The sequence below is a fragment of the Hylobates moloch genome, unplaced genomic scaffold (genome assembly GCF_009828535.3).
Source record: "Hylobates moloch isolate HMO894 unplaced genomic scaffold, HMol_V3 SCAFFOLD_1, whole genome shotgun sequence".
Lineage (NCBI taxonomy): Eukaryota > Metazoa > Chordata > Mammalia > Primates > Hylobatidae > Hylobates > Hylobates moloch.
Genome location: NW_026652276.1, coordinates 82,758,820 through 82,778,004, shown reverse-complemented (window position 1 = coordinate 82,778,004; position 19,185 = coordinate 82,758,820). Strand labels below are relative to the sequence as shown.

General features: G+C 36.8%; 1 protein-coding gene across 2 annotated transcripts in view; it reads right to left on the bottom strand.

Annotated features, from left to right (window-relative positions):
• Positions 1-19,185, bottom strand: part of LY75 (lymphocyte antigen 75) — a 101,909-nt gene that overhangs the window by 32,892 nt on the left and 49,832 nt on the right. For both annotated transcript variants that reach the window (XM_032755595.2, XM_058441718.1), the window contains exons 20-25: positions 19,013-19,092; positions 17,945-18,084; positions 16,092-16,197; positions 15,710-15,870; positions 6,454-6,583; positions 4,931-5,157 (exon numbers count right to left, since the gene is read on the bottom strand). In XM_032755595.2, the coding sequence (XP_032611486.1) occupies positions 4,931-5,157; positions 6,454-6,583; positions 15,710-15,870; positions 16,092-16,197; positions 17,945-18,084; positions 19,013-19,092 (844 nt within the window). The remainder of the gene's footprint in view (positions 1-4,930; positions 5,158-6,453; positions 6,584-15,709; positions 15,871-16,091; positions 16,198-17,944; positions 18,085-19,012; positions 19,093-19,185) is intronic.

Sequence of the window (19,185 nt, the reverse complement as noted above, 5' to 3'; positions counted from 1 at the left end):
CTTGTAACAACCAGATAGGAGAGGTACTATTATTATCTCCATTTTAAAGATGAGGAAACTAAAGGTATGTAACTTGTGCAAAGTCCCACAGAATACAAACCACAGTGCTGGGCCTCTCTGCCAGGCTGTCAGTCCCCAGAGTCTATGTCCTAAACATTATGCTATGCTGCCTCACACATAATTGGATCCACTGGTTATCAGAAATCAGAAAGCTAAAATGGGGTAAGGATCACTATAGGTACTGATTAGATCAGAGACAACCTGGCGTAGTGGAAAGAATATGGGCTACGGAGCTAAACCTACATGGTTTTGAATCCTGATTCAGTCACTTACTAGCTTTCGTGTGCCACCTCTCCAAATTTCCATCCCCCATCAAGTTAAGTGTGACACTTAACTTCATGGGGCTGGAATTAATGGGATAACGTGTGTAAAGCCCGCAACCCAGGGGCTAGCTGGCACACAGAGAGCTGGTGGTTCCCTTCTCAACTCCTCAGGCGCTGTGGCTCTCACAACGCTGTTTTCACACTTGTCATTGGGGAGAGAAGCTTCTTCATTCACTAGATTCTGTTGTGTGCTAGAGGTCTGTGAACGTCTGCCTTTACACCCTGCCAATGTTCTGATCACCCATCTAGGTACAGGAGATGGACTGTGGGGTACAGGCCTGTCTGAGCTTCCCCATGGTGCTGCCAGAGACCTTACATATACACTGGTGGGTCTGGTGCTGGCCTAACAGACCCACTGAGCTAAGCTTTCCTGAGTCCCAAGACAATCTACATCACTAATTTGTTTGAAATATTGAACGAAACCACACAGTCTCCTTAGTAAACCATAAACAGCAACACAGTCAAGCTTCAACACCACTCGTTGCTTCATTCTGAAATGTTCATGACCAGAGTTCCAGCTGTAATCCTAGCCCCTACCTAACCCAGTTAGGGCCTAAGCCACTGTGGCCTCCAGTGTGGCCCTTTGGCCACGTGACTTTGCCTGCACTCATTCGGACTGCCCTGCATTTCTTCCCCTTTGCTGCACTCCCCACCTAACCCTGTCCCTGATCCTTTGGAATTTCCATTCCATCTAAATAAATCATCCCACACCTTTTATCTTTTTATTGAATACAAAATATTAAGACTACAAATATCTTGTCACTAAATTCTTGATCTTAATTGATCTTAATTTAACTCTGGCTTTTCCAGGGAATGCTCACACATTGTTGGTGGGATTATAAATTAGTTCAGCCCCTGTGGAAAGTAGTTTGGAGATTTCCCAAAGAACAAAAATAGAATTACCATTCAACTCAGCAATCCCATTACTGGGTATATACCCAGAGGAAAACAAATCGTTCTACCAAAATACACCTGCGCTCATATGTTTATTGTAGAACTGTTCACAACAGCAAAGACATGGAATCAATCTAGATGCCCATCAACAGTGGATTGGATCAAGAAAATGTAACACATATACACGATGGCATACTGTGCAGCCATAAAAAAGAACAAAATCATGTCCTTTACAGCAACATGGATGTAGCTGGAGGACATTATCCTAAGTAAATTAATGCAGGAACAGAAAACCAAATACCACATATTCTCACTTACATGAGTGGGAGCTAAATATTGGGTACACATGGACATAAAGATGGGAATGATAGTGTCTGGGGACTCCAAAAGTGGGGAGGGATTGGAGCAAGGGTTGAAAAACTACCTATTGGGTACTTTGTTCACTATTGGGTGACAGGTTCAACTGAAGCCCAAGCCTCAGCATCCCACAATGTCTGTATTGTAACAAACCTGCACGTGTACCCCCTGAATCTTAAATAAATAAATACATAAATCTGGCTTTTCTAAGGGAATAATCTCCTTTCAGCACCCACAGGGGAAAGCTATTTGATATTCTATTCTCAGATACCACAGGACTATGAGAAAGAGTAGTGGATATTTTTATCTCCTTTTATTTCCTTTGAGGATTATTCCCCTTGTATCACTGCAAACTCCCCATGACATTCACTGAGGACTTGGTCGCCTTGCTCCTCCCTGACATTCACTAAGATGTCCCAATTCTTGCTGTCCTCCCGGTCCTACCATTAACTTGAGAGGCCTGTGTTCATGTTTCCAAGCCTTCTTGACTTCCTTTAATGCTATGTATTTTTATTTCTTCAAGCTGGGTACTTGAGTGACCCACTGCATGGCCACACTCTGCACTTTACATAACCCAGAGCTGCCTCTCCTCAGACACTGTAAAGGCCAAGAGCATTTCCTGCATGAATTTACAGAAAAATAACTGCTCTTCCTCTCTCCAGCTGCTTGCGTCCTCCCCGGCCCTCCATACAGTGTCTTCTACTGAAGTAAAGTCTTATATTGTTACTACTCTGTTTAAAATCTTTCAATATCTTCTCATTGCTTTCAATGTAAAGTATTTATTAACATCCTGTCATTTTCAAAGAATTAAGGCAGCTATTAGGATATATAGTTAAACAGCTGCACAGAGTATGTTAAAATCAAGAGTGAAAGGGAAAAGAGAACCATAGGTAAAGGTTGAAAATAGGATAAGAAGTAAGACCCAAATCATTAAGTGGGGAGGGGAGTTACAAAATAGTCTGACTCCAACTGTCTAAAAAATAAATAGGTATACATAGAAAAATAACTTGAAAGATACATACCAAAATATTGAATCATGTTTATTTTTAGGTACTGGGATTATAGATGACTTTAATTTTGTTCTTTTAATTTACTGACAAGTCTTCTACATTGCAATATTGTTTTTGTCTCAAAAGATTTAGGGTGACTGAAACTAGGAAATGTAATCACTTATTGCTTCCTCACAACAGACACAACGACGCATTTCACAGAATTTCCAACACTGAAGATAAAGCAAGTAAATGCAATGCTATGAAACAGTTGAGACTGTGAGGACTGGGTAAGCAGCTTCCCGATCTCCTGGCTTGATCTGGGTTAATTAAATTAATTAATTAATTAATTAATTTAGAGATGGAGTCTCACTCTGTTGCCCAGGCTGGAATGCAATGGTGTAATCTCAGCTCACTGCAATCTCCACCTCCCAGGTTCAAGTGATTCTCATGCCTCAGCCTTCTGAGTAGCTGGGATTACAGACGCCCACCACGATACTCAGCTAACTTTTGTATTTTTAGTACAGACAGGGTTTCACCATGTTGGCCAGGCTGGTCTCAAACTCCTGACCTCAAGTGATCCACCTGCTTTGGCCTCCCAAAGTGCTGGGATTACAGGTGTGAGCCACCATGCCTGGCTGATCTGGGTTAACTTTAGAATACCCCGTGGCTCAGGGAGACTATTCTTTAAGCTATTCCTAAATGCTACTTTTAATTGAGCTTCTGATAACAATTCTTATTTTTCCATCCATTCTTCAGTTCAATTCTGAGTCTTCCATCACATTTTTTCCATGAAGCCCTAGACCCATCCTGGTATACGTAGGGATATACCATGGCTGAGAAAAGAGGTAGCCTATAATGCCAATGGGAATACCACAGCTTTATTTAAAAATCCCTTATTTAATTATAGCCAAAACTTCAGCTGTGTAACGATTCCAGTTTGTGCTACATGTGCAGAGGTTAGTGATGGGAATTAGTAGGAGACTAGCATTCTTTGTTGGGCTCTGAAATGAATGAGAATGAGACATCTATCTAGGATCAGCACTCGAGATGGAGGAAAACACTATTCAACTTCCTTCTCAGAGTTGCTTAATCTTACTTTGCTGAATTTTTTCTTCTTAAACTAGAGACTGGGGTCTTGCTATGTAGTCCAGGCTGGATTTGAACTCCTGGGCTCAAGTGATCCTCTTGCCTCCAGAGTAACTGGGACTACAGGTGTGCACCACGGTGCCCAGCAGTGCTGCTGATGTTGAAAGGGATGGAAGCCGGGTGTGGTGGCTCACGCCTCTAATCCCAACACTTTGGGAAGCTGGGGTGGGCGGATCACTTGAGGTAAAGAGTTCAAGACCACCAGCCTTGCCAACATGGTGAAACCCCATCTCTATTAAAAATACAAAAATTAGCTGGGCGTGTTGGTGCATGCCTGTAATACCAGCTACTGAGGAGGCTGAAGCATGAGAATCACTTGAACCTGGGAGGTGGAGGTTGCAGTAAGCCGAGATTGCACCACTGCACTCCAGCCTGGGTGACAGAACAAGAACCTGTCTCAAAAAAAAAAAAAAAAAAAAAAGAAAAAAGAAAAAGAAAGAAAAAAAGAGAAAGGGATGGAAAGGACTCTTTAACACTATCCATAGTGCTTCCACACACCCAACCACATCTGATTTTTAAATTCTTCCCTTATCTTTTCATTGGCTGAAGAGATATGGCAGCTCCAGATTCTAGCTCAGTCTTTGATTAGAATAAATAAAAAGAAGTGCTCAAATATATATATATATATATCCACTAGAACCTTTTCCTCATTTAAACAACCAAGTACTAGATCTTTCAATAGTGGAAAGATAATTGCCTCTAAAAACCCCATATTGCTGCTAGGTATCATGGCTCATACTGGTAATCCCTGCGCTTTGGGAGGCCGAGGTGGGCAGATTGCTTGAGTCTAGGCATTTGAGACCAGCTTGGGCAATATGGCAAAACCCCGTCTTTACAAAAAATACAAAAATTAGGCAGGTATGGTGGTGTGTATCTGCAGTCCCAGCTACTCAGGAGGCTGAGGTGGGAGGATCGCTTGAGCCCAGGAGGTCAAGGCTGCAGTGAAGTGTGATCACACCACTGTACTCCAGCCTGGGTGACAGTGTGAGCCCTTGTCTCAAAACAAAATAAAAAAAAACCCTGACATATTCCATGAAATTTACTGGAGTAAGATTTTCAGGTCTCCTGTTTGTTTTAGTCTGCTATGAGAGATGCTATGCACAATAAAAAATGTCGCTTTCCATCAACCAGTCCTGGCAGTGGGGACTGAACACTTACATCTTGACTGAAGAGTCCGATCCATAAGGAAGAGTTGTGAAGGAGCGCCTGCACGCTGAGGAATGCCTGCTGGTAAGGGTCCGTGATGCTCACCAGCTGCATGTTACTTTTCAGACACTCCCTTTGAGCACTGTGCCAAGTCAGAGTCTTTGGGATTATTTTGTACAGATTATTTAGATACTTTACAGTTTCTGAAGCATTCTGCAATGTCTGTCTGCCTTTAACTTCTGCATGTAAAAGAAAACAACAACAACAAACCCTTCCCCATACTCTGCAAGTTATGGGACATTTTTTTTTCACATTTCTCCCCATACTAATCTACTTTAGATATTATTTGCCTATTTATTTTAGATTTTGGGTGAGAGAATTAGGTATGTCTTGCTGTATACCTTAAGTAAAATGTGTGAGCTGCAACGTTTGTTTTCTAAAATCGGAACAACATTCTGTTTCGTTTGTCTGATTGACGAAAGAGAATATCTGCAAATAAATGTAACCTGCATTATCATGTCGTGTTGGTGCTAAATATCTCCTTTGTTTGAACTGCTTCAACAAGGAAATAAATGTATTAAGTATCCCCTTACAAAGTTTTCACCTGGGAGAGCTAGCATGAAGAAATGTAAGAAACCATCCACAAGAGGAGGTGTTTGAATTATTGCTTTATAGTACTTCGCTAATAAAGGAGTTAGTTAAAAACATGGAAAAAAATGGGTAAAGATTAATTTAGCAAAAAAAATTATGCCAAAGCACATGAGATATCTACTTACAGTTCTCATTAAATGACAAAATTTTTTCTTGATCATTTGTTAAAAATACATTGTGATCAATGAAAAATAATGTAATACTTTTTTAAAAATATATTTTTCAAAATATGGATGATTCCTACTTTTAAGTATGCGTTCTACTTTTATTTGGATTATGGAAAGGCATAGACAGTGATCTGTTTATAATGTTTCAAATCCCCACTTGTTTATTTTTTAATGCTAAATTTAACAGTGAATACTATTAGTGGACTTAATACTCAATACTGCACTCAATTAAAAACATGAAGTTTTTTCTTCTCCTTTTCCCATAATAAAATGTAAAATCTGAAAAATGCCAGAGTAGAGAAAAGAACAAAATTCAATTACTATAATGGGATAACTACTATTAACAAATTCCATCAGATACAATTAATTAATTTAATTAATTATGGCAATGATCCTTTAAAAAAATCACATTCCATTTGATAAACTTTGACCCACTAAGCCAATATGGATTTAGCCATGCTGAAATTTTAAGCCTATGATTATAAATTAATATACATTTATTTATAGTATTAAAATTTTGTTTCAGCTTTTATTTTAGATACAGGGAGTACATGTGTAGGATTGTTACATGATGTATTGGACCCAGGTGGTAAGCATAGTACCCAACAGGTAATTTTTCAACCCACGTTCCCCTCCTTCCCTATAGAAAGCGACTATATATATACATATATATGTAATAGCATAAACTACCACAGTTACCTAGATAATCATTGTTACCTGAATATTTCTGACAGAGAGACACAAAGTGGCGTTCACTGCAGGATGTAAAATTCCATGTCCCAGTAAACGGTGATTTTTGGAGGTTGAGTATTAGGGCACAGTGGTAGCGAGACTCTTCCTCAAAAAACTAAACAAAAAGGCAAATATATACATGCAATCATGTAACAATGGTCTGAAGATCCTAGCAAGAAAAGTTTAGATTCTAGACTGAATTTGTTCCCCTATAAAAGAATACCATGAAGGACCTGACCATGACATTTCTTAGAAAATCTTTAAAAACTTTCAAAGCATGGATAAAGGGCAATTAACTTTATAAAAAACAGTGGCAATCTTGATAAACATATTTTTAAAACAGATAAACTGTTAGAAATAAGACAAAACACCTCCAGCAATTTTTAACACTCGACTACAATATAAGTAAGCAAAACATAATGATTATTAATTCAACTTATTGGACTTTTATAGACTTTTTGTAACAACAAGCTGTGTACCACATAACAGAATACACCTTAAAGCTTTGATCCTATACTCATCACTATAAAAATCTCCATATATTAAAACAAAAGTATCTAGATTTCATCTTCTGATCACAATCAATTATATTAGATATGAAAATTTATTCCAAGTATATTATCCCTATACTTTTCTGTATGTTTGAAACACATCACACTTAGAAAAATAAGAAAAGTAAGTTTATACCAGGAGATACTGACAAAAAAAAAACATGCTACTCAATAAATAGTAAAACAAAAATGAATTAAAATAATTATAGGAAAGAATAAAATGAGAAATAAAATAAGAAAAACTTTATGTGGAGCCAAATGTATATTATTAAATGTATTCTTTTTTTTTAAAGGAAATATGAACTGAATTCGATATAGGATATTGAAAAGTGAACAAAAACAGAACCCCAAGAAAAATGGGGTAGAAAAAGATAGAAATAGTATTTATAACACAGGTCAAGCAATAGGAGTAGAGGGTGGAGAAGAGAGTGGACAAAACTGATAACATGCATCTGTTTTTGTAAAAATGTAAATAATGCAAACTAAAAATGCAAGCAAAGATAATGGAGATTTTTAAAATACCATAAGCAACTTTACTTCAATACATTTGAAAATCTAAATTAAATAGACAACTTTCTTGAAAAATGCCAATTAGCATAATTGTCATAAGGAAAAGTAGAAACACCAAAATGTACCAATAACTTTGAAGGAAATGGAAAATTAATAATGGCCATTTTTTTTTTTTTTACTGTCAGGTACTATTGTTAAAGCTTTAAATAAATTATCTTATATAATCCTTATGTTGACCTATGAGGTAATGCAACAGTATTAGAGCTTGCAGATAAGAAATTGAGGCTTAAGAAAAGTTAAGTAAACTTCCAAAGGCATAGTAAATGGCTGAATTGGAATTCAAACCCGGGCAATCTGACTCCAGAGCTTGGGCCCTTCACTGCTGCACCAAATTCCTTTATCATTAGAGTATGATCTCTGCAAAGAACAATGTAGTGTATATGTCAAGATAGATAGAAGGTTTTGAATGTTATCTTTACAAAGAAAAGATAAATGTTTAAAGTGAGGAATATGGTAATTACCCTGATCAGATCATTTATACAACACATGCATGCATTGAAACATCACACTGCACCTGATAAATTGGAAAAATGATTATGAGTCAATTATAAATAAGGAATAATTAAAATTTTTTAAAAAGCAAAAATGCTCCTGTATAAGGGTTCTAACATTTTGTAGGTAGTTCCTCCAAACTTTCAGGGAAAGAGAATTCCCCAAGCTGAGTCAGAATTTCAGAACACAGAAAAGATGGAAAGCTACCCAGTCATTTTATGAGGCTAACATGATCAGAAAAAAAATATGACAATATAGCATAAAAAATTAACTCTATGAAGAGAGAGGAACACATTCCCAAGTAAAATTCTAACAAATATAATGCAGAATAGTAAAATATTAATCCACTCTGATCATCCAGATTTTACAACAAGAATGTAAAATGGTTTAATACAATATCTACTAATATATATCACATACAAATAGGCCTAATGGGAAAAAAAAACTATATGGCAATCTTAACAGATGCTGGAAACAAGTTTTAGAAAACCCAGTACTTATTCCTGATTAAAAGTTCTAAATAAGCTAGTTATAGAATGCTGTATCTTAAACCAAGAGTCAACATAATGTTTAATAATGCAGGACTGCTGACTGCCCTGTTGAGGTCCAGATCAAGTCTACAATGGTGGCTACTACTGCTCCTGGTATTTACCATGGAAATTCTAGAAATTCTAGCATATGTGCTGAGGCATGAAATGAAAACGAGAGAGGTAACTATAGGAATGAGGGTCACTGTTGCTTGAATATTATTATTAGCTACTTAAGAAACCCAAGAAAATCTAATGAAAAACTCAGAGAGAAAGAGCTCTTAGTGAGACAGATGCCTATGGGGAAAAAAAACCATAACAAATTCAAACAATAGCTTCCCTACAGATCAGTAAGAAAATTTTTTTAAAGCTGTCATTCTTTTTTTTTTTTTTTAATTTCAGCTTTTATTTTAGATATGGGGGCACATGTGTAGGATTGTTAAATGGGTGTGTTGGACCCAGGTAGTGAGCATAGTACCCAATAGGTGGTTTTTCAACCCACGTCCCCCTCCCTCCCTGTCCCCTGTGCTCAATGTTTAACTTCCACTTGTACGTTAGAACATACAGTATTTGGTTTTGTGTTCCTCTGTTAATTTGTTTAGGATTATGGCCTCCAGCTCCATCCATGTTGCTCCAAAGGACATGATTCCATTCTTTTTATAGCTAAAGCTGCCATTCTTAATGACAATGAGAAAGAGATGGAACTATAAAACTTCACAGAATTGGAAAAAACTACTTTAAAGTTCATATGGAATCAAAAAAGAGCCTGCATCGACAAGTCAATCCTAAGCCAAAAGAACAAAGCTAGAAGCATCACGCAACCTGACTTCAAAGTATACTACAAGGCTATGGTAACCAAAACAGCATGGTACTGGTACCAAAACAGAGATATAGACCAATGGAACAGAACAGAGCCCTCAGAAATAATGCCGCATATCTACAACTATCTGATCTTTGACAAACCTGACAAAAACAAGCAATGGGGAAAGGATTCCCTATTTAATAAATGGTGCTGGGAAAACTGGCTAGCCATATGTAGAAAGCTGAAACTGGATCCCTTCCTTACACGTTATGCAAAAATTAATTCAAGATGGATTAAAGACTTAAATGTTAGACCTAAAACCATAAAAACCCTAGAAGAAAACCTAGGCAATACCATTCAGGACATAGGCATGGGCAAGGACTTCATGTCTAAAACACCAAAAGCAATGGCAACGAAAGCCAAAATTGACAAATGGGATCTCATTAAACTAAAGAGCTTCTGCACAGCAAAAGAAACCACCATCAGAGTGAACAGGAAACCTACAGAATGGGAGAAAATTTTTGCAACCTACTCATCTGACAAAGGGCTAATATCCAGAATCTACAATGAACTTAAACAAATTTACAGGAAAAAAACAAACAACCCCATCAAAAAGTGGGCAAAGGATATGAACAGACACTTCTCAAAAGAAGACATTTATGCAGCCAAAAAACACATGAAGAAATGCTCATCATCACTGGCCATCAGAGAAATGCAAATCAAAACCACAGTGAGATACCATCTCACACCAGTTACAATGGCCATCATTCAAAAATCAGGAAACAACAGGTGCTGGAGAGGATGTGGAGAAATAGGAACACTTTTACACTGTTGGTGGGTCTGTAAACTAGTTCAACCATTGTGGAAGTCAGTGTGGCAATTCCTCAGGGATCTAGAACTAGAAATACCATTTGACCCAGCCATCCCATTACTGGGTATATACCCAAAGGATTATAAATCATGCTGCTATAAAGACACATGCACACGTATGTTTATTGCAGCACTATTCACAATAGCAAAGACTTGGAACCAACCCAAATGTCCAACAACGATAGACTGGATTAAGAAAATGTGGCACATATACACCATGGAATACTATACAGCCATAAAAAATGATGAGTTCATGTCCTTTGTAGGGACATGGATGAAACTGGAAAACATCATTCTGAGCAAACTATCACAAGGACAAAAAACCAAACACCGCATGTTCTCACTCATAGGTGGGAATTGAACAATGAGAACACATGGACACAGGAAGGGGAACATCACACTCTGGGGACTGTTGTGGGGTGGGGGGAGGGGGGAGGGATAGCATTAGGAGATATACCTAATGTTAAATGACGAGTTAATGGGTGCAGCACACCAACATGGCACATGTATACATACGTAACAAACCTGCACATTGTGCACATGTACCCTAAAACTTAAAGTATAATAATAATAAAATTTTAAAAAAAACTTCACAGAGTGATCTAAAGGAAGAGTTGAATAAATAGATATATCAAATAAATGAATTGGAAGATTAATAGAAAGATATCAGTTCTCCCCAGCATGTAGTCAAATTCTCATCAAGAGTTTTAAAATTTTAACTATTTGGTTGAAAAATGACTAATAATTCTAAAGTTTTCCTGGAGAAATGGACAAGAATATCTAAAAGTATGTTTTAAGGACATGTAATAAAGTATAATTAATCCTATTATAGTTTTTAAAAATATGGTAAAATTATAATATTTAGATCAGTATGGTAGCTATTTAAAAATATTTCTCATATATATGTGTATGTGTGTATGTAACATATCAATACAGTCAGCCCTTCATATCCATGGGTTCTGAATCTGGATTCAACCAACTGCAGATGGAAAATATTTGAGAAAAAAATTTTTTTGTCTGTACTGAACATGTAGACTTTTTTGTCATTATTCCCTAAAAAATACAGTATAACAACTATTTACATAGCATTTACATTATATTAGCTATTATAAGTAATCTAGAGATGATTTAAGTATGCAGGAGGATGTATGTCAAAAATTTTTTTTCTCCAATATGTGCCACCTGCAGTTGGTTGAATCCATATTCAGAACCCATGGATATGAAGGGCTGACTGTATTTGTATGTTATATACACACATACACACATTATGTATATGAGAAATATTTTTAAATAGCTACCATACTGATGTAAATATTATAAAATATAGTATATATATATATACACATTCACATATATATGCATACACACACAGTCTTAATATATGATAAAAGAGGCATCCTATATTGCTATATTGTTTTTTCTCTCTTTTTTTTTAAACAGTGACAGGGTTTTGCTGTGTTGCCCAGGCTGGTCTCAAATTCCTGGGCTCAAGTGATCCTCCTGCCTCAGCCTCCCAAAGTGCTAGCCCAGGCCTATATTGTTTTTAACAAATGAAAGTATATGTAATAAATGATGCTAGAACAAGTGGCTAGGATTAGAGAAAATAATTAAGTATTTACTGACAACATGTATCATATACCACGGACGTAACATGCTATCAGAAAGGGAAAAAAACAAACAAACAACAAAAAAACAGAGGCTGGGTGTGGTGACTCCTGCCTGTAATCCCAGCACTTTGGAAGGACCACGTGGGAGGATCACTTGGAGCCAGGGGTTCCAGATCAGCCTGGGCAACATAATGAGACCCTGTCTCTACAAAAAAATTAAAAAATATAGCTGCGCATGGTGGTGTGCTCCTGCAGTCCTAGCTACTTGGAAGGCTCAGGCAGGCGGATTGCTTGAGGCCAGGTTATAGTAAGTTATGAATGCACCACTGCACTCCAGCCTGGGTGACAGAGTAAGACCCTGTGTCAGAAAAAAAAAAAAAGGCAACCTATAAAACAAAACTAGAAGAAAATATGGGCATATATTTAACTAATATTTACTATTTACATGATGGACTTTCTAACCTAAAAGCAACAGAGGAAAAATAAAAAGGAAATATACAGATTTGAACATATTAAAAAATAGTTAAAATTTATTTCTGTAATATTTTTGGCATTCGGACTTAAAGAAAACTTAGGAAAGCATTTGCAATAAACACAAGAAATACAGGGTCAGCATATTTGATATTTCCGAAGTCATAAAATCAATAAGAAATACATGAAGGGTTTGATAGATAAATTTGCAAAGAAAAAGAACACTCACACTTGATGAACTATGAATTATTTAACTTATTGAAGTTTGTTTTCATTAGAAATCAGAGAAAGATCAATGAAAATATGATATCAAACTACCAAATTAAGAAGAATTTTAAAAACCAAGTGCTCATTAAAGGCAATTTTTTTTTCTCTCTCTCTCTCTTTTATTTTATTTTTTGGAGATGGAGTCTTGCTCTGTCGCCCAGGCTGGAGTGCAATGACACGATCTCAGCTCACTGCAACTTCCACCTCCCAGGTTCAAGCCATTCTCCTGCCTCAGCCTCCTGAATAGCTTGGACTACAGGCACACACTGCCATGCCCGGTTAATTTTTTGTACTTCTTAGTAGAGATGGGGTTTCACTGTGTTGCCTAGGCTGGTCTCGAACTCCTGAGCTCAGGCAATCCGCCCGCCTTGGCCTCCTAAAGTGCTAGGATTAAAGACATGAGCCACTGCACCCAGCCTTTTTTCTCATTTTTTAATTAAAAAAATTTTTTAGAGACAGGGTCTTGCTCTGCTGCCCACATGGGAGGGCAGTGGTGCAATAGTGGCTCACTACAGCCTTGAACCCCAGGGCTTAAGCAGGCCTCCCCCTCTCAGCCTCCAGAGTCTCTGGGATTACAGGTGTGAGTCACCATGCCCACCCAGAACCAGATGTCAACCGTGACTCTGCATGCATAGGCTGCATGATTTCTGGCAAGTTACTGACTCCATCTTCACATTTCTAAGGTGGGGCAGGCGTAACATCGCTAATTCATAGCCATTGGGCAAATTAAATGAAATCATGCATGTGATACATTAGCAGAGTGCCTGGCACATCTTAACTGCTTGATATATGTTGGAAATTAATAATATGCTGGTGAGGATAGAAGGATAATCACAATATGCTGTGAATAGGAATGTAAATTCATAAAGCTTTCTGAAAGCAAGTTGGTAATCAGAGCTTTATACTATCTATATCCTTTGATCTGGCTACATGACTTCCAAAATCTCTCTGGAGGTAATGTGAAATACAGGCTAAGATTATACACAAAGATGTTCACTGCAGCACTATTTATGATTGTGTAAAACTGGAAACAACCTAACACCCAGCACTGGTTAGGTAAATGATGGCATATCAATCAAGAAATATTGTGTAATCCAATTTGCAATTATAAAAATGTGGAACCAACCCAAATGCCCATCAATCAATGAATGGACAAAGAAATTGTGGTGTATATATATATATATAGTATATATATGGTGTGTATTTATATATGGTGTGTGTGTGTGTATATATAGATGTATATGTATGTGTGTGTGTATATATATGTGTATATATGTGTGTGTGTATATATATATACATGATGGAGGAATACTACTCACCCATAAAAAGGAATGAATTAATGGCATTCACAGCAACCTGGATGAGATTGGAGACTATTATTCTAAGTGAAGTAACTCAGTAATGGAAAACCAAACATCATATGTTCTCACTAATAAGTGGGAGCTAAGCTATGAGGATGCAAAGGCATAAGAATGACACAATGAACTTTGGGGGACTTAGGAGGAAAGGACGGGAAGGGGGTGAGGGATAAAAGACTACAAATTGAGTGCAGTGTATACTGCTCGGGTGATGGGTGCAACAAAATCTCACAAGTCACCATTAAAGACCTTACTCATGTAACCAAACAACACCTGTTCCCCAGCAACCATTAAAATGCTTATCAAGTAGATCTTTTAATGGCTGAAGAAACTACTTATGATATAATACAAACTGAGAAAAGCAGAGTAATAATATATATACTATGATCTCACTTATATCAAGAAAACAATGTATGGAAAAGCCCTAGAAGAAAAGATGCTCAAGTACTCATTGTAATTCCCTAGTCTAGGGCTCAAATATGGTTGAGACTCATTTAGTATATCATGAAATCACTTAAGTGGATTTTGGCAAATATTTGTGATAATGAAATAGAACAGAATAGGAGAGAGTAGGATTGGACAGTAAAGGATAGGATAAGACAGGAGAATGGAACAAAATAGAAGAGAACGAACATATCAGAGTGCATAAATTCTAAGGGTAAGTATTGTTTCTTGAAACTTTTGTTTCAATTAATATTATATCTATATCTATGTACTAGATGGTGATTTAAATGTAGTTCTTACTATAGATTATGCTTAAAAGTTTAAACTGTCTTAAGTTTAAGATTAGGGTTGACATTTTTCATTGCTGCATTTACTATAACTTCCACATCTTCTATAATAACCAAGTAATAATTTGATATTTATGTTGTACATAGTTACTCATGATTGAGAACTTCCCTTGCTACCAACATCAACTTTGAGCAAAGTAACATTATGTCAGGAATATCAGTTGATTACTGTCTAAGACATACTTTTGGAATTAGACTTTTATGTTAATTTCTCAATCTTTGCCCTTTGTGCAAAAGGTAATCTGCATCCAGAACGTATAGAGAACAGAAGCAGTGGGCGGTAATACTGTGTTGTCAGCATAACTACTGTCAATATAATGCCCTCTTCCCTTCTCTGACTTCTTTATATTTAGCTCTTGGGGAAAAATGATCACCAGTTACCAATTTTGTACTTTTTGCCTCAGGAGACTGAGGCTGAGAGCCCAAAGTCCCAAAATGTAAAGCAAAACATCTGTATTTGCTTCTATTTACAACTCACTACGTGATGGTTTTATATGGTTATGAAATAAGTGCTATGGAATCTGATGCTACTGTGAAAAACCAGTACATCCACCAGAAGGCTGGGGAGGCACCTGTCATTCTTGTAACAGCTTTACTGAGCTATAATTAATATATGAGACAATTCGCTCATTTAAAGTACATATTCAATAGTTTTTAGTATATTCACAGAGTTACACAACCATCACCCCATAAATCTTAGAACATTTTCGCCATCCCCAAAAGAAACTCCATACTCTTTAGGCACTATTCTCAATCCTTCCATCCCCCGTAGCCTCTAGCAACCACTAACCTACTTACTATCTTAGATGTGCCTATTCTGGAAATTTCATATAAATGGAATAATACAGTGGGGCTTTGCTCTTAGTCCAAAAATGTATGAAAGACTCAACTATTTCACAGAGGTATGAAGAGTATTGATTTAAAAAAAAACTTACATTTTCTGGTATTCTCAGCCTCCTACTAACCAATAATGGGTGAAAGTTACTGTACGTCAGCTCTCTGTTATCCGTCCATTTGTTCATCCTTTCATAGGCAGTCCAGCGCAAACCAATCCATAAAGTAGCTTCCATATCCGGAAGCAAGGATGTAATAAAGTCTGTTAGAAAGAGATTTTTAAAAAGCATTTGATTTATTCAAATTAAAGATATACTAAAAATGTGAATGAATATCTTTTGCTTATCTATCAAGATAGTCTTTTATCTGTTCCATAAAAAAAGAATTTTAATAAGAATTTTTGTATGTTAATTCCCCATAGCCTCCTAAAACTAACCTGGCCCCAGATCAGAATAAAACATGTTTCCCAAATAATTCCAGTACCTTGTTCAATCTGGCTCAACACTGAAGGAAGCGTGCCACCATAGGAGTGACAGGTATCGCTTGCTTGAGAAAATGTGAGAGACACTGGTTTGATCTTTAGAAAACACTGCAAACAAAGACATATGTGAAGCATGAGATTCCAGACACAGGAACACTCACATAGGAAGTAAAACGCTTCATCTTTTAGAGGGCTGATAATTTTCAGTCTGTGAGATATGGTAATTTGCAATGTAGTACCATAAGAATTCAAGTTTATGCTCTCATTAATTATTTAATTTTTTAAGAGACAGAGTCTCTCTCTCTTGCACAGGCTGGAATGCAGTGGTGCAATCATAGCTCACTGTAACCTTGAGCTTCCTAGGCTCAAGCTACCTTCTCAATTGAAACAACTGAAGAGCAATCTTCAAACTTTCATATATATATTTATAAAACATATATAAATATATATATTATATCTTATTTATATCTTTAAATATATATATTTATATTATATCTTTAAATATATATATTTATATTATATCTTTAAATATATATATTTAAAGATCTCTCATTTATTGAGTGCTTCCTATGTGTTAAGCAGTTTGCATAGTATTATCTCATTTAATTCTCACAATGGAGAAACTGAGGCACAGGGACATTAAATAACTTGATCCATAAGTGAAATAGCCACACAATAGTAAGGTCAGTATTTATACTCTGTTCCACCTAATTTCAAAATCTGTGTCCTTAATCATCATCTCCTTATGTCAAGAAACACTGTTGAAAAATTCATCTCTCTCTTGGCAGGATATTTTAATTCAAATTTATATCAGCTATGCAAATTAACACAGTACTATTACCTTGAGGAATTAAAAAGATTGTCCTAATTTTAAAAAGTTAAAATGTACCCCTAACTTTACTACAGATGCTTTCAGCTGTCATACACATCTCTTTTTTTCCTTTTTCACATTATGATCACTTTAGTGTAGAGTGGTATGTCCCAAATTGTGTTCCTTGAAATATCTTACAAAAAAATTTTTTTTTCAGCTTTCTTATAGACTGGAGTGGCCAATGAGCCAAGCTACCCGATGTGGACAAACTCATTGGGTGACTTCTAGAAAAGACCCTAGAGAGAACACCCTGAATTTAAGCTCGGAAGCCTTATATTAAGGATGGCAGAGCAAAACCAAAAGACGCCTGATTTTGAAGACTTCATGGTGTTTCCACACAAACCTGCTTATCTTCAAATGTCTTTAATGTGACAGAATAAATCTTTTCACATACTGTAGCAACCTCTTTTCGGAAGCCAAATGCATTTCCTAATACATACATATACCAACATGGATTATGCATCTCAAAGAGGCAGATACAGAATGCAGTATTTCTCAAACCTATTTAATCATAAAACCCCCATTTGGAGGCAAGATCAATGATTAACATTTTGTAGCATATGTGTAGTCCCCAAAAAGTAGTTTGTAAATCCTGGTCTAATTTGATTGGCAGATGCTGCTTGGATACTCTCCTTGAGGGGAAAAAGAAAACACAAGCCAGAAATTAAGTCAGTTTCCTATAAGGCCATAGAGACAGTCCTGACTATTCAATGCATCCCAATCCATCAACAGGTCAACTAAAGCAATTTAAGTGTTAGTAGCAACAAAATAGAAATGCTGCACTTTAAAAGACCTGTGACCAACTTGAGAGTTAATTCTTGATATCATCCATGGTTTCTGGCAACACAGGGGGCCAGGTGGGATCCTGAAACATGCAGAGTCTATTTCAGTGATGTTGTCACTAATGGGTTGCCATTCTGCCATAGGCTATATAACCAGCATGGAAGCAATCATTGTTGCGTAATGTAGCAATTCTCTTTTTACCTTATTCTGAAAAGGAATCCATTGCTCAGAACATTGCACTTTAGCTGCAGAATCTGGGCTGTATTTCTCTAACGAAGAAACATTATATTTTTCACAGATGAAGGGCAACTTGGTACTACAGTCTGTTGGTTTACCTAAGTCTGAGAAATGAAAAGCCAGGATTACTATGGTGAGAATTTTTCAGTCAGCACATTTTTCTTTCGTTTTGTGTGTGTGTTTTTTTTTTTTTTTTTAAGTAGAGTCTCGCTCTGTTGCCCAGGGCTGGAGTGCAGTGGTGCAATGTTGGCTCACTGCATCCTCCACCTCCCAGGTTCAAGTGATTCTTGTACTTCAGCCTCCCAAGAAGCTGGGATTACAGGTGCATGCTGCCACACCTGGCTAATTTTTGTATTTTTAGTAGAGATGGGGATTCACCATGTTGGCCAGGCTAGTCTCGAACTCCTTGCCTCAAGTGATTTGCCTGCCGCATCCTCCCAAAGTGCTGGGATTACAGGCGTGAGCCACCGCACCCAGCCAAGTCAGCACGTTTTAAAAGCAACCCAGTAGTAAAGAAAGGCTCTTGAAATCAATCTTTCCTAAATGCTTAAAATATATTCCCTTTCTTCTCTAGCCATTTCTGTCTTCTATGATTATTTTTATCAGTAGGTTACAGCATACCAATACTCTCTATGAAACGGCACACATTTTGTGTGACTACCATACCACCCCAGGGTGAAGGCAGAAGGTAGGAAGAGAGTTGAAGGGGCAGTGTAATCAGTGGGAGGGGACTTAAGCTATATTTTAGAACTGCTGCCTGCTTATCTTTGAAAATTTGCTTAGACATTTATCAATTAGGAAAGTGGCAAGTTTATTACTAAGTAACTGCTTTAGGATAAAGAAGTTAAAATATTCACAGTGAAAAGTACCTTTATTTGCATCGGGAATTTGAGCTATTGTTGTTAACAATAAATCAGAATAAGATGAAATTACCAAACATATAATCAAAAGAAAAACAACATTAAGCTAGAAACTGAACCTGAACTTCACATATTACATAATCAGCATTAAAGGATTTAGAATTAACTTTACCGATAAACCAAGTCTTGGCAGACATGTACAAGCATTCCTCTCCAAATGTCATAGGAAAGCGGTGCCATGGATATCGTGAGCTAAAAGAAAATGACAGATTTGACAACTCGTAATGTAATTAGGTGTTCCATTTTTTTCTTTTTACTGTAAGTTGTTTTATTTCTAAATTTAAT